Source organism: Physella acuta, unplaced genomic scaffold, assembly GCF_028476545.2.
Source record: "Physella acuta isolate Inbredline_101_S28 unplaced genomic scaffold, ASM2847654v3 ptg000007l, whole genome shotgun sequence".
Taxonomy (NCBI): domain Eukaryota; kingdom Metazoa; phylum Mollusca; class Gastropoda; family Physidae; genus Physella; species Physella acuta.
In genome coordinates, this window is record NW_026731527.1 from 844,457 (window position 1) to 861,056 (window position 16,600).

The 16,600-nt window shown below is 35.5% G+C and overlaps 1 protein-coding gene across 1 annotated transcript; it reads left to right on the forward strand.

Moving 5' to 3' along the window:
- The first annotated feature begins 2,925 nt into the window (after positions 1-2,925).
- On the forward strand, positions 2,926-4,332 carry LOC131945584 (putative uncharacterized protein DDB_G0282133). Its single transcript, XM_059306388.1, has one exon. It carries the CDS (start codon positions 2,926-2,928, stop codon positions 4,330-4,332), a length of 1,407 nt encoding a protein of 468 aa, XP_059162371.1.
- The last annotated feature ends 12,268 nt before the right edge of the window (positions 4,333-16,600 follow it).

The window sequence follows — 16,600 nt, forward strand, 5'->3', positions numbered from 1 at the left end:
ATGTGCACGAATGATCGCCTACTTGATATTGCTAGTAATTATTGATAGAATAAATAATATTTTTGGCTGATTTGACTGTAAAACGTATTATTCTAACAGAAAAAAGAACAGCAGATTTAAAACAAGCGTGTTTTCTAAACATACAATGAAGACAGTGAATAAGTTCTTATATAAATGTCGTGTTCGATTGATAAAGCAAATATTTCCAGTTCGGTACCTACTACGGTACTGAGCTACCCCAGCTCTGTTTTATACCTGGCATATGATGGGGAATTAAAGCTAATGTATCTGTTGCTTACAGCTGACTATGTTGCTATTTTATATATAAAAACAAATCAACTTTATATCAGGAAAATACTAAGGCGTTTCTCTTACTACTAAAAGCCTGAGAACTTATTTGCTTGCACGTTTTAAAATTAATATATTAAATTGATAGAAAATATTTTCAAATTTATTTTCTAAAACGTATTTCTAAAAAAAAAGAAAGCAATATATGATAATGTAAAGTATTTGTTATCATGAGGAAGTGTAATGTACAAACCTCTTTGAAAAAATTTGATTTGTTTTTAACATCCACTGTTGACATGACGTCGTTGATTGCTTTACACATAGCTGCCATACCCCACAGATTAAGTCATACTTGATTCTTGTAAAAAGTTTCATTTTCTTTTCAAATAAACAGGATATTTAACGCAAGAAAGCTGACTGGCTGCATTCCAAACGAAAAACAGTACCAGCATCCAACTATTCGAGAAGAACCTATTCAAAACTTCCTGGTTCTCAATGAATAGATTGCATTGACAACGTACACTGTTGCTGAGATTTCAATGGGTACTGCGGGCGAAATGTTCAATGCCATCAACTCTTTATACAGGTTATAATAACCCAGACAACTATAAAAACGCCGTGCTAAAAATACTGAACCAGCGGTATACAAGATGTTATCTTGTCAGGTTGCAGTAAGTAGCAAAGCATGTTTCAGATAATACTCCTTTTTACATTATAGTTGATTATAGTTGATTTGTTTATATACATTGTATATATATATATATATATATATATATATATATATATATATATATATATATATATATATATATATATATATATATATTCAATTAAAGATGTGTATACTATAAAGTAATATCTAGCTAAAGGAATGTATTTAGCCTACTTACGTAGGTAAATTGTAGAACCTGCGATTACAATGTAGCTGCTATATTTTTTAATGGGGTCAAATTATATTAGTACATGACATGTTTTGCTCAACATAAGAATTTTGACTCCATTTCAATTATCTCACATATGCATTCAGGATAAATATGAATGTATAATCTCTTCTTCATAAAATAACATCTGCGTGTCTTGTATACATATCTGAAAGTTACTTTTAGAGGTTTTAGAACTGTAAAATCATGTTTTTAAGGTAAACTTGGAAACCTAGACTGGTTAATTGCGCACAGTTAGGTGCGTATTTATTTAGAAACAAAATATATTTCTTTCCGCTACAGATGAGTTGTTTTGCAATTTACCTTAAGTTTTTCAAGATAACACATTATAAAGAACGAGCCGAACCGCGGCGTATCATACGCCGCTATTTAGTTGTTTTATTTTCTTCTTTTCAGTAATTCATAATTTGTGAATTCGACAGTACCAATGCTGCCACTGAAAATATTTGCTTTAAAACACTATCAGTAGCTCGTTAAGGACGATAACTCCCCCTCCTTTCCCCCAACCCCAACCCCCCCCCCCTCCCCGTGAAAGCAGTCTCCTCTTAGTTACCGCCCCTAAGTTTAAAATCGTTTCAAATTAAATTATCTGACCCTAATAGCCGTCACTAAACCCGGCTCTACGATTGTAAACATTTAGCGTGAACCACAGCTCACCAGACCATGTGGTGGTGGGGGTGATAAGGATATGCTTAAAGAGAAAGAAAGGGGCTGCTAGGGGCGCTTACAGCTTGGTGTTTTCTATGTTCTCCGAGGAGAGAATTATTATATATAGATAATATTTATTAAACTTGATATAATGCATACACATAAGTTAAATATTAAAATATGTTAATAGTATTAAATTAATGTTTAACAACGATGAGCTATATGTCATTAATTTAACAATTTCATCTTATTGCATTCACAGAACAAGGCACACTACGCTGCAATTAAAAAGTGACCGCGATACATTATTTAAAAAATAATAATAAGTGTTTAATATATCGTGTTTAAACGCAGAGTAGGCTAAGACAATGGTAATTCACGCGATATTTGTTTCATTAGTAATATCTTCACTTCTGCAACATGTTGAGTGTCAACAAAACGAGATTGTCTTTGAGTCTCTTTATAATAATACAACTGGAAATAAACATATCTTACTTGACAATTTGAATATGTAAGTACTTTACGATTGTTTAACACATAAAATACTTATATATCTTAGGATTTTTATTTCATTAAAAAGCGAAACGACTGAAATTGGTATTAAAAATTGCTTACTATTTTTTAAAAACAAGTTATTTTAACTAATATATAAATTTAATTATTCTATTACAGTTTTATGGACTGTTTGTTCAGCAAGAATTCGCGTTGTCGTGCCCACTATATTTTTAACGAACCATCAAATGTTTATGAAGTAGATAAGATTAATTTGGAAGGCCAAGGCGATGCTCAAGGAATTTATTACTGTTTAGACAATGATACTTCATTCGAAGTATATTGTACCAATGTATTCAATAAATTGACCTGCCCTTTGAAGTCATGCAGTTATTTTCCTCTTACTGTCGTGTGGGTAGGGACTCTGTTATATATTGATACGGAAATTATTAGCAACTGTTCTCTGACTTGCTCCGAATACGGTAAAAACAATGTTATTGCATATACACGGTTTACATCATCTACTTTATCTGTAACTAGCGTTAAAAAAGTTCAGATGGCTTCAGTTACTAGCTGGATGCAAAACAACACAGACCATTTTTACTATCAAGAAGATCAAGGAACAAATGGTGTAAACGTCGACTCAAAGAATACCACAGAAAGCATACTAACAAATGCTACAAACGATTACTTAATTAGCACCACCGACAGCATACCAATAGATGACCAAAACATAGATGTAACTAGTACCACAGACAACATACCAATAGATGACCAAAACATAGATTTAACTAGTACCACAGACAACATACCAATAGATGACCAAAACATAGATGTAACTAGTACCACAGACATAATACCAACAGGTGACCCACACTTCTACACAACTATCAAATTTATCCATAATACAGATATCAGACCAACTTATGGACTAAACGACGATTCAAGTAAAACCACATCACGCTTTTCTACAAAAAGCCCAACAGTCTACTCAAAGAAAACCACAACTAGCATTTCAACTAAAGGCCCAAGTATCTACTCAAGTAAAACCACAACTAGCATTACAACAAAAAGCCCAACTGTCTACTCAAATAATACTACAAATACTATAACAACAACAGTACCAACAGTCTACTCAAGTAAACTCACAACTAGGATTACAACAAAAGGCCCAACTATCTACTCAAATAATACTACAAATACTATAACAACAACAGTACCAACAGTCTACTCAAGTAAAACCACAACTAGCATTACAACAAATATCGTCTACTCAAACAATAACACAAACAGCATACCAACAAAACGCCCAAGTCTCTACTCAAATAATAACACAAATGACATAACAACAAATATCCCAAACTTCGACTCAAAGATTATCGCAAATAGCATCACAACAAGTGGTAATTACGTCATATTAAATAGTACCACCTTCAGCATGACCACAAAAGGCGTCCCAGTTGACTCAAAGATTACTGCAGATGACAATGAGACTACAATAATTATAATATTTGTTGTTATTTTCATCGTCATACTCATTGTTGGTATTTCTACAGCAAAACTAATTCGCAGACGTAAGAAAAATAACTCGCAAAACTGTCAAACTCTAAGCGATCAACAGACAATATCTCAAGTTGGGCAGTCCGAAAATGCCTCAAACATCCACATTATTCATGAACAAGCGCTTTCAAACGAGTCCGAAATAGTCTACTACTCTAGACTAGAAATCTACGCCAATCTAAGAAATGATGAAGATAGTACATATGCGCAACCAAATAATTCGGACTCTGACAGTGATTGCAACGATTCTAGATTAGAAAACTACCACAATATAAGCAACGACCCGCAAAATGCTTATGTTGGTGTTGTTTTGTACGAAAACGTCAACAAACCAACAATTTCAAACTTAAACAACGACAGCAGAGCTGCTGAGTACAACAACGTTAAGGCGTCCACAGATTGAAGTATTTCTAACGTATGATACAGAAACATTTAGACAAAACTAGCTGTTTGAGCTAAAATGCTAATTTATTTTCCTACAAGAAGCAATCAGCGATATTTATGTGATTCATGAATTTTTGAGACCGATACGGCCTGCAAAACTTGCTCAGGGTTAGGGTTAGGGTTCGGGCTAGGGCTAGGGCTAGGGCTAGGGCTAGGGCTAGGGCTAGGGCTAGGGCTAGGGCTAGGGCTAGGGCTAGGGCTAGGGCTAGGGCTAGGGCTAGGGCTAGGGCTAGGGCTAGGGCTAGGGCTAGGGCTAGGGCTAGGGCTAGGGCTAGGGCTAGGGCTAGGGCTAGGGCTAGGGCTAGGGCTAGGGCTAGGGCTAGGGCTAGGGCTAGGGCTAGGGCTAGGGCTAGGGCTAGGGCTAGGGCTAGGGCTAGGGCTAGGGCTAGGGCTAGGGCTAGGGCTAGGGCTAGGGCTAGGGCTAGGGCTAGGGCTAGGGCTAGGGCTAGGGCTAGGGCTAGGGCTAGGGCTAGGGCTAGGGCTAGGGCTAGGGCTAGGGCTAGGGCTAGGGCTAGGGCTAGGGCTAGGGCTAGGGCTAGGGCTAGGGCTAGGGCTAGGGCTAGGGCTAGGGCTAGGGCTAGGGCTAGGGCTAGGGCTAGGGCTAGGGCTAGGGCTAGGGCTAGGGCTAGGGCTAGGGTAATACGGGGGGATGTCTGGGGGTAATTTTCGAGGGGGGGTTGTAATGTCATGTAGCCGTATAATATAAGGAGTTATTTTTATTTATGTTTTTTACGTATTGTTATGATTTAACATTGGTGAGTGTATAAACATTATTCTCTTTTAGCAATGTAATTAATAAAATAAAGATATTATTTAAATAAGCAAATGCACTTTTGAAATTGATTTATTTAATCAAAAGTACAAACAAGTTGAACAGCTACAACTAGAAAATTGTAAAGTTTCTTTTTCGAACCTTACGTTGAACGTGGCAAGTGAACAAGGGTTCATATGTTTCTGTGACCGCACTATACCCATATGGCTTTACTTTCCCTAACATGAGTTAGGTACACATCAGAGCTGGGTGGACTCAGATATGTTCTATTGACGTTGATAAGGATACGGACTCGAGATTTTCGGGTTAGAATTCTAGCGCGCTACTTCTTGGTCACGCCGTCACAAAACTACAACTAACAGTGCGCTTTAAAGTAGGTGGTGTGTATTCACTCAAAGAAGTATAACTGATAAGTAAAATGTTTTTAAGGTATGAGATAATTAATAATGATTTTTTTTAATAACCTACTACTTTTTGAAAAATAAATTAGCATATATTATTGGGCCTGGTATAAATTTCCTAAGTGAAGTCTTGAATTCAATAGACTTAGTAGCTTTGCAGAAAAGTAAACATGTTTTAAATGCTATCTTATAAATGTTTAGACATCTATGTCTCAAACAGTACATTAAAAACAACGTAACTTGACACAACATATAACAAGTTCGGTCTGTGTTAGTTACCTGTAGCTTACTTCCTGGTCGTCACCTGAGGTCTAGCGACCTATTCAAAACCTGGGGCGACCTATTCGTGTGGAGATATTTCCCACTCCCACACGCCCGCACCCCAACCCGCTTCTCATGTATTTAGCTATTCACGTTAGCAAAACAGAAACCATTTCCCCATTACCCCCCCCCCCCCCCCCCCACCGCAGCACATATTTAGAAATGTCCCTTAACATTTATTGTTCGTGCGATGTCACGAAAGTGATGAAGAAAGTACTTAAATCAGTGCACAAAGGCAAGTAGTTGTCTTGTTGTCTGTTTAATTAATACAGATAATAATTATCTGTATATGTCATTGTCTATCCGGTTTGGCTCTCCACCTGCCCTACCGTAGCTACGCCTCTGGTTGTTTCACTGTCTCATTTTAAATAGAAAACGACTCAAATATTTATAATTTTACTATCTTAATGTTGACATGAAAATTTTAAAATATAATTTAACTTTAAAATCCAAAATTAAGGTTTGAAAAGTTAAGAATTTGATGCTCTAAATGAAGTCAGTGAATTTACAAAATAAAGTACTACATTTAAACTTACAGCACATCTAAGCAAATAAATTTTGAAATGTTTTTTTTTTTTCACAATTTGAGAAAAATGTGTCATATAAAATGTTACTTATGTTAATGTTGGTTTCTGATGAAATAGTTTTACTATTGTATATTCAAATTAGAAGAACTGCCAAGCTTATCCTATTGCAAATTGACAATAGTTTTAGAATCTAATAAAAATTGCAAACAGACGTATCATTAAAGCTAAAACCGACAGAAAATTCAGCGCTTAAAAGCATGACTTTTTAATAATGATTGAAAAAATATTTTTATATTATTTTGGTTGTTATACGAAGAGTATAGTCAGTTAAAAATATATTTTTAGTTTAAACATGTTCTTTAATTAAAATTCGAATTGTTGCATGTACGCAACATTATGTAGTAAGGCGATACTTTTTAAGACAGTTGTTGATCTTGTTACAACAAAGATATATGTTGCACTTGTGGTAAACTGTTTGAGCTTGATGTGAATTTGCACCTGTCATTGCACTATTCCACAATACTTAGTGTCCACACAGATCCAGGATATCTAGGGTCCATACTGGTCCAGGAGATCCAGGGTCCACACTGGTCCAGGAGATCCAGGGTCCACACTGGTCCTAGAGATCCAGGGTCCACACTTATCCAGGGTCCACACTGGTCCAGGAGATCCAGGGTCCACACTGGTCATAGAGATCCAGGGTCCACACTTATCCAGGGTCCACACTGGTCCAGGAGATCCAGGGTCTACACTTATCTAGGGTCCACACTGGTCCAGGAGATCCAGGGTCCACACTTATCCAGGGTCCACACTTATCCAGGGTCCACACTGGTCCGGGAGATCCAGGGTTGACACTTATTTAGGGTCCATACTGGTCCAGGAGATCCAGGGTCCACACTGGTCCAGGAGATCCAGTGTCCACACTGGTACAGGAGATTCTAGGTCCACACTGGTCTTGTAGATCCAGGGTCCACACTGGTCCAGAATATCCAGTGTCCACACTGGTACAGGAGATTTTAGGTCCACACTGGTCTTGTAGATCCAGGGTCCACACCGGTCCAGGATATCTAGGGTCCACACTGGTCCAGGATATCTAGGGTCCACACTGGTCCAGGATATCTAGGGTCCACACAGGTCCAGGATATCTAGGGTCCACACTGGTCCAGGAGATCCAGGGTCCACACTGGTCTTGTAGATCCAGGGTCCACACCGGTCCAGGATATCTAAGGTCCACACTGGTCCAGACAGAATATCTACGGTCCACACTGGTCCAGGATATCTAGGATCCACACTGGTCCAGGATATTTAGGGTCCACACTGTTCCAGAATATCCAGGGTCCACACTGTTCCAGGATATCCAGGGTTTACACTGGTCCAGGATATCCAGGGTTTACACTGGTCCAGGATATCTAGGGTCCACACTGGTCCAGACAGAATATCTACGGTCCACACTGGTCCAGGATATCTAGGGTCCACACTGGTCCAGGATATCTAGGGTCCACACTGGTCCAGGATATCTAGGGTCCACACTGGTCCAGGATATCTAGGGTCCACACTGGTCCAGGATATCTAGGGTCCACACTGGTCCAGGATATCTAGGGTCCACACTGGTCCAGGATATCTACGGTCCACACTGGTCCAGGATATCTAGGGTCCACACTGGTCCAGGATATTTAGGGTCCACACTGCTCCAGGATATCCAGGGTCCACACTGTTCCAGGATATCCAGGGTCCACACTGGTCCAGGATATCCAGGGTCCAAACTGGTCCAGGAGATCCAGGAAGATACTCTGGATCAACAAGAGCGTCTACTTCATAGTATTCTTCACCTTGATTCACCTTTGATTTCTTAATGATTATGCTGAAACTAGAAGAAAAACAAGGTACTATTTAATCACCAATGCTGATGTATAAAGTAAAAAAAAAAATAGTGCAAAAGTAGGTCAACATGCATAATGTTGCAGTACTGCAACCAACGTTTTGTAAAAATTTTAAAGTAAATTATGAATTGATTTTGAAAACAACACATACAATATGTAATACATACCTTAGGTGGTCAGAAACATATTTTATACAATTCCAAAAGCAGTTTATTTGACTTTGATGAACTTTGAAACGCCAACCAAAAATGCTGAGATAAAAAACCTTCTGATCATGCACACATTTGAGATCGGCTTGGCGGTAAAACAAATCTAGGTCACTTAGACATGCGCAAGCTGTAGGTTAACATTGTAGCAGTCAAACAACGTGATGCACAGAATAAAACATGTTTAGGCTGATATTTTATGCGAAGGTATCTGGTATGTTGCATGTTTGTACCGGTATGCATTTAATGGTTAGCTGTATACTGCGCTTAACGTTTTAATGGGCAACATGATCTTCATGGAAGCCCGACCTGTTTGTTGTAAAAATAAATAAATTAATCAAGTGACGTCACTGAGCCAGGGAAAGTTTTAAAAAAAAATTGTGAAAATAAAGTACTTGTTCTAAAATTTTTAGAATTATAGGGGTGTTTCTACAAATGAATATATATATATATATATATATATATATATAGAGAGAGAGAGAGAGAGAGAGAGAGAGACAGAGAGAGAGAGAGAGAGAGAGAGAGAGAGAGAGAGAGAGAAAACTAAGTATCCTCTTTATATAAGTTTGTGCATACCATTTTAGGAATAAAGAGCATTATTCTCTATATACTTATTTTACTTTTACGTAGATGTGTTAAATAGAACCATCTTAACCCGACAGAATATCACACGCTTGTTCTTTGTTGGTTTTATTGTAAACTACTTCCTGGTTTTACAATCTTTACGCTTTTATTTAAACGAATGAACGACACGAATGATGTTATTGTATAGCGTTACATGTCTTGTAGACTCTAGGTTAAAGTATATTTTAAGAATCATATTGAGTTTCATATGTGATTTAGCAGACTGTGATATTATATAAATACTACATGATGAAAATACTTCTTCTTTTGTCAGACAATATGATGTGGCAAAATAAATTCTATCTCGTTTCGGTAATGTACCTTGGAATTTCTTTACTCCAGCAACCAGCAGAATGCCAACAAGGAGAAATGTGTATTAACTCATCAATCGCGAATATGCAGGGTTATCGAACTGTTTTATTCGATAACTCTTATTATAACAAGTAAGTGTATATTTTTAAAAAGTTTACACATATACATTTTAGTCTACTTTTTCATTTTATACCTAAACATTAAGGAAAATATGTTTTTATTTTTAATTTATTGCTTGTCATTTATAATTGTAAAAAAATGTACATCTATTTCATTAGTCAGGTTTTAAAAAACGCATCATTCTTCTATTACCAGATTTATCGAATGCCTGTCAAACAAAAACACAAGATGTAAAGCGTACTACTATTTTTATGAGATCAACACTCCATACAAAGTATACAACATTGAAATAAGTAACGACGGTCCAGGCAGTAATGGCGTTTATCAATGTATTGACGTGTATACAAATTATTATGTTTTATGTTCTATTGTGGCCGGATGCTGGACTCCCTCAACGATCCCATGCTCTTCGTCTAGTTTTTATATCAATTGGAGTGACAATAAAGAATATTTCTATAGTGAAACACTAAGCAACTGTTCTTTCTCTTGTGGAAATTATCTTGAAAATGGAATGTTTGCTTATAACGAGATTCTAACAACCACAGCATCTGTGATGAGTCTAAAACCAATTTTTAAAACTTCATCAACCACATGGACAGACTACACAAGTAATTTCTACTCAACAGAAAATCAAACAACAAAATATTCAAACACCGAAACCAGCACAGAGAAAACCACGACAGTAATTATAGCTGTAGTGGTTACCATAGCAATCATATTGCTCGTCGGTATTACTTTAACAATTATAATAAAGAGACGAAAAATCATTAAAAAACGGGACAGGAAATTATCAAGAGAACAATACAATCCCTCTCAGCCAGTACAGTCTACACAAGACTATACCACCTACACCAATACTGTCCAAGCGAGTTCACTAGACCCTGAAACTGGCAACTACTCTAGTTTAGAAAACTACGCTAATTTACAAAATGACCCTCAAGAAGCATATGCTGGTTTTATCACATGCAACAAAGTCAAGAAATCAACTACACCACCCTTTGTGAAGAACCAGAACTCTGATGAGTATAACAACGTTATGAACAAAAACCAGTTACAGTGAAAGTATCTGAACTTTGTCTAACGTTAACACGGTCACATTACTATATTGACTCAAGTAGGCCCTACTGTTTTTGAAAATGCTGTTATTATTTCATGTTTAATGAAAATAATATTATATAATGTTAAAGATTTTCCATTAAATTGCATCAATATTACTTTCAATATTATATGTCTGTGTTACTTATATCGACCTATTTGCAAATTATAATTAGCATTTAGTTATGTATACTATTTAATACAATATTATCAACAATTTTTTTCTCAAGTGTTGTAATACAACTGTGTAATGTCTGTATTACATAAGGTGACGAATCCAAATGTCCTTGTTTATTCCCGGGTTTGTTAACTTATACTCAGTTTTATACTTCCCTGTACACACAAACCGGATTCAGAACCAGGAAATTCTAGTCATGCTCGGTCAAGCAGAAGCAATCCTGAAGATTTTTATATCACACGTCTACCTGGTTGTATAAACCAAACGTGAACGAGCGCATACGCAACAAAAAGGAAATTTAAAGTGTGTGGTAATTTTTACTTTTCTTTATTCCATATATTAATTTTAACTTAACATTTTTATAATTTTTTATTTAAATGTATATGCCCTTTTGCTCTCGTGTTAATTTTTTTTTGTAAATTATTGCTTGAAATTGAAAGTTCTCTAAGTAGAACATTTAGTAACAACGAATTAATCAAATAGTACAATTGTTTAGGAAATACATAAATGACAAACATCGCTGAGATTAATAAAATTTCATCCAGTTGTGTGGAATATTCCCGTAAAAACAAAGTCCCTATATTAATACATGCAATCAACTGTTCTGCTATCGTCATATCTAACGTTACAATGAAATGTATAAAAGTTACTTTGTACGAGCTATAAATATGTTTCTAATTCATCTCCTAACTGCTAATTTTAGCTGGACAACACATTATATCGTGTCACACTCCCATACTATTTAACCATATAGTAGTGTACATATATTGCAAATGTATTGATCAATCGTATACATCTTTATACGTGAAGTAGCATTGCTAACAACAACACGTGTTAATTTATCTTTTAAAATGTTTGCTAATAAAACAAACTTCTGGCAATCCAAATGTATTGAACATATAGTTATTTAATATATCATTATTTAGTGTTAAACAAACCGAGTAAGACTACAATAAACATTGTCTTTTCGTTTGATTCCATACATTTGTATATTTCTGATTAATACATCATATTTGCTTTTAATCAAAGTCAATTTTCTGTCATTGGTTTCATAAAAGACTACATTTTGCAAAGGGATGGTGTTAACATGTTAACAGATTTACCGGATAAGTTAAACATTAGTTAAATTGAATTTTCGAAAAATAAAGTCGAAACGATAAATATTTGTGTGTTTTACCCTTAAGTAATGGAAAATATGACAAATAATTAATGAAGCTTGATAATAAACATCCTTCTTCGTTAATAAAAGTTGAAATAAGTATTAGACAAACAAATAAGTTTTTAAGATATATGAGATTAACGTTACTTTTGAGAATTTAGCTTGTAACATTTACATCAGTAATAATTGTTAATAGAAATTAATATTGTCTTTTTTATTTATTTTTTTTTTTTTTTTTTTTTTTTACTTTCTCGTATATACGAAGTAGGCCTATAGAGAAAGTCTTGTAATCGTGCCAAAAAAACCCGTGATTTTTACAAATCTCGACGTTTTACACCTCACTGATACGGAAAAACCTAATTTTGCAATCTTGTCCGTATATCTGTGTGTCTGTGTGTCTGTGTGTCTGTCTGTGTGTAAACACGATAACTTGAGTACCGTTACAGCTAGGTTGATGAAATTTCATATATAAACATTTTATCAAAATCGTAGATCCTGATCAACTTTTGAGCGATTTCCGATAACTGGAAGTGGTACTTTTTCTACTTTGAATTGTTCAAAAGCCTATAACTTGAGTACTATTTCAGATAGATATATGAAACTTCACATATAAGTAAAAGATCTAATTCTCTACCTTCTATCAAATTTTGAGTAATTTCCGTTGACCGGAAGTACTAATTTACGCTATTTTCGATTTCTCAAAAAAAAACACACGTAAATTTATAAAGTACTAATAATATTGCGCACTATTATGCACATTTTGTTTTGGCGTTCGGTTGGTGCGCAATTTTATTTTTCTATGAGATTCTATTCTATTTTTAAAAGTTTAAGTAATTACAAATCATGTCTATATTTCACGTTATATAAGAATATTCGAGAAAGATTAGGGGACATCACTCCCGGTTTATTTTTTGTAGCAATGCTCTACAGCAGGGGTCGGCAACCTGCGGCTCTCGAGCTCCATGCAAAAATATTAATAATTATTTTATTTTTAAACTCATGAGAATATTAGTCTGCAACTCTCAGTAATGAACGATATAATAATAAATATAAACAATAAACATTCGCTATTCTATTAGAATATTTAGTTACTGCATTTTTCAATGTACTTCCTTATTGTCTAAAACTGAGTTATTTAAATGTAAACAATGCCTGTGCTTAGATCATATTTATCGGGGCACGGGGTTTACCTACACGACAACCCAGCCCCTAGCTTGGTTTGATCGTCGAACGTCGTGTACCACATTATCAATATTGAAGGGTGCTCCTTAAAACTAACGTAGTCGCGTAGTGCTCTCGGGATAGCCCTGGGCGCCTAATTGCACCCTGCAGAGACGCTGGAGGACGCGCATCATTCGATTTAATAAGCAACTATAGCAACTCATTGTATCGTAAATGAACGTAGGCGCTATTGTGCTCACGGGTTAGCCCGGGGCGCCAAAACGCTCCCTGTCGTCGCGTCGTAGGGTGCGCCTGATTCGATTAAGTCAATGGTTATTGATGCCCATCGTGTCTTTAGTGTATAGCCTTTTTTTTTAAACGAACGTAGGTGTCATAGTGCTAGCAGGTGAGCCGGGGCTCTTCGGGGCGCGCAATCGACGAGGTGCCGGCGGCTGCGCCTGTTGCAATTTTGCCTCTGAATAAAGTAGTAACCCTTACCCGCTATGCATGACGCTCAATTAACGGATGCCAAGTGCTAACATACCCGTTCTGAAACTCTGGGCGCCAAACCGTGTACTGACGAAAATCGCACCCTCCCGGGCAATACACATAAGAATTATTTTTTTTTTGCAGAAATCTCGGGAGTATTCTCATTTACTCTCCAAAGTTTCATGGCACTCGGTTAAACGGTGTTGAACCGCACTAGACTTATATTTTTTATATATCGCACCCTCCCGGGGCGCCGCCCTTGCGAAATAATTTTTTTTGCAGAAACCTCCACTGGATTGTTTTAATCAACTCGCCAAAGTTTCTTGGCGATCGGATGAACGGTGTCAATCAGCAATTAACTTTTAATTTTATAAACCGAAATGCTCGGTGCTGGGCGACACCCCTGTGAATTTGACTTTTTTTTCGTAGATACCTCCAGAGGATTGATCTCAACAACCGCCTAAAGTGTCATGGCGATCGGGTTAAAGGTGTAGTAATGAATAAAAGACAATCAGACACACACACACGCACACACCTACATACCTATATATATATATATATATATATATATATATATATATATATATATATATATATATATATATATATATATATATATATATATATATATATATATATATATATATATATATATATATAATCCTAATCAAAGACTATAATATTGAGATTAAAATGTTAGTGGCTCTTTAAAAGCTGGGAAATTTTGTAAATTGTAACTTTTGGCTCTTCTGTCTCAAAAGGTTGCCGACCCCTGCTCTACAATAAATAACATTAAAACTAAACATTAAGTAACCTCTACCTTTGTTGTTTAAATTAGAATACCATTGGTACTTTACATACGTTCTCCTTTTAATGTAGGAAATCATATTACGAATTTTCTGTTTGTCACCCGTTTATTTCTTTAACAAAAATGTATTATTTAAAATAATGATCATAACAAAATTGTATTAAAAAAATTTTGTTATGGTTCATAACTATTTTGTTTAATGTTGCACAACAGTTATACCAGTTAAAATAACATACGATATATAAATTAAACTTATCAATACAAATAAATTTATATTGCGCTATAGACACATCATAAATTGTAAACTTTATTTTTGTCTACAGAGTCAGCTACGATGTGGCTACGTTATACGTTGTTTCTTCTAATGGAAATTACTTTGAGAATATCTGTACTCCATAAACAAGTAGTATGTGACCAAGGAGAGATGTTTATTAACTCTACAGTTCAAAACACACAGGGATACAAAAGAATCGTATTTAATGAAGGGTTTTATAATAAGTAAGTGCTATATTAATAAATACATAGTATTTTAATATAATTGTCTTACCATAAAGGTCACGAGAATTATGTATACATTTTTCATTTAAATTAAGAAAGATTTACCTTTCAATTGTAAACAGTAATAATTTAATTGAAATAGTTTTATTACGTTTATTATCAGCTTTATCGACTGTATGATCAACAACGCAGCAAGATGTAAAGCGTACTACTATTATGATCAGCTCAAGTCTGTTTACAATGTATATAATACTGAGTTGGGTGACGACGTGGGAAATAATAATAGCGTTTATCAGTGTACCGACGCGCATACACTTAATTATGTTATTTGTTCTAATGTGTTCAAATGCTTGAATCCTCATTCCATCCAATGTTTTTCGCCTTCATTTGGAATCATATGGAATGACAATAATGAGTATTTATATAATTTACGTTTAAGGAACTGTACTCTCTCTTGTGATCACCTCGAGAGAGCAATAACTATTGGCTATGAGCTAATTTTATTAACTACATTTCACAGAACATTAATTGATTCTACTACAACAGTTGAACACCCTAATTCAAAAACGGTGTTTTGGACAAACTCTACTAATGCAAATACAGAAATACATGAAATCGGTAAAAATAACGTGACAACAATAATTGTTGTCGTCGTGGTTGTTGTAGTGATTGCTGTGATGTGTATTATGATAGGTATTTTACTTTGGAGGCGACATAGAAATGCCGAAATTAAACAATCTTCAGTAAATCGTGTTACTGACCGTCCTAGGCCAAACAATAAATCAATTAATTGTAATGAAAGTAATGCGGATAATAGCAACAGATATGTTATACAAATCAATACAGAAATTAAAAGTGATCATGTAGATGACTACACAACTATTGACGATAGCGATATAGCAAAAATGTCACGGATTGTGATTACAAACACAGAACACTATACTGGCGACTACACCGAACTTGAGATTGACGAACAAAGTTCAGTAAATGGATCTGTTCTAGCCAGCTCGAGTTTAGATACTGAGGATACAACTTCTTCTAATAACGTAAACATTCCAGAAAGTGACGGCCATATAGATTATTCAGACATTAAGTTTGACCCACCTAATACAACTTATGCAAGACTGGGTGAAGATAACAGACAACTAACAAACCCTTACGGTGGTTTAGCTGATATCAAGGAAGTGTCAAATCTGTCGCCTTACACGCTGGCTAAGGATATACCAGGTCAAACTGACCTCCAGATTATCGATCCTGGTTGTTTCAATAAAAAGGATTAAGGACATAAAGATTTATTTATCTAACATTCTGCAATAAAACGTCTTATGTTTGTATGCAGTATTTATATTACTGAACAATTATCCAGTTTTTATGTTTTTGTTTTTTTATGGTATGATAGAAGGAATGTGACTAAATAAGTTTAAAAAATACAGTTATCGAAACACGTCAGTATTTGGTAATCATCATATGCTACTGGATTACATAAGTATTCAAAAAATCATTTACCCAATTATTAAGAATGTTTAAAAACCCTTTAAACCAGATTGAGCAAATAGGTTGGGACAATGTGGTCGAACGGTTGAGTGTTCAGCTACTAGCCTTCAGGTCTCGAGTTCGTACCTCGGTTCTGGCTCGCGAATGTAGGTCGTCCCTGAGACCTCAAGCTCGGGTGCGTA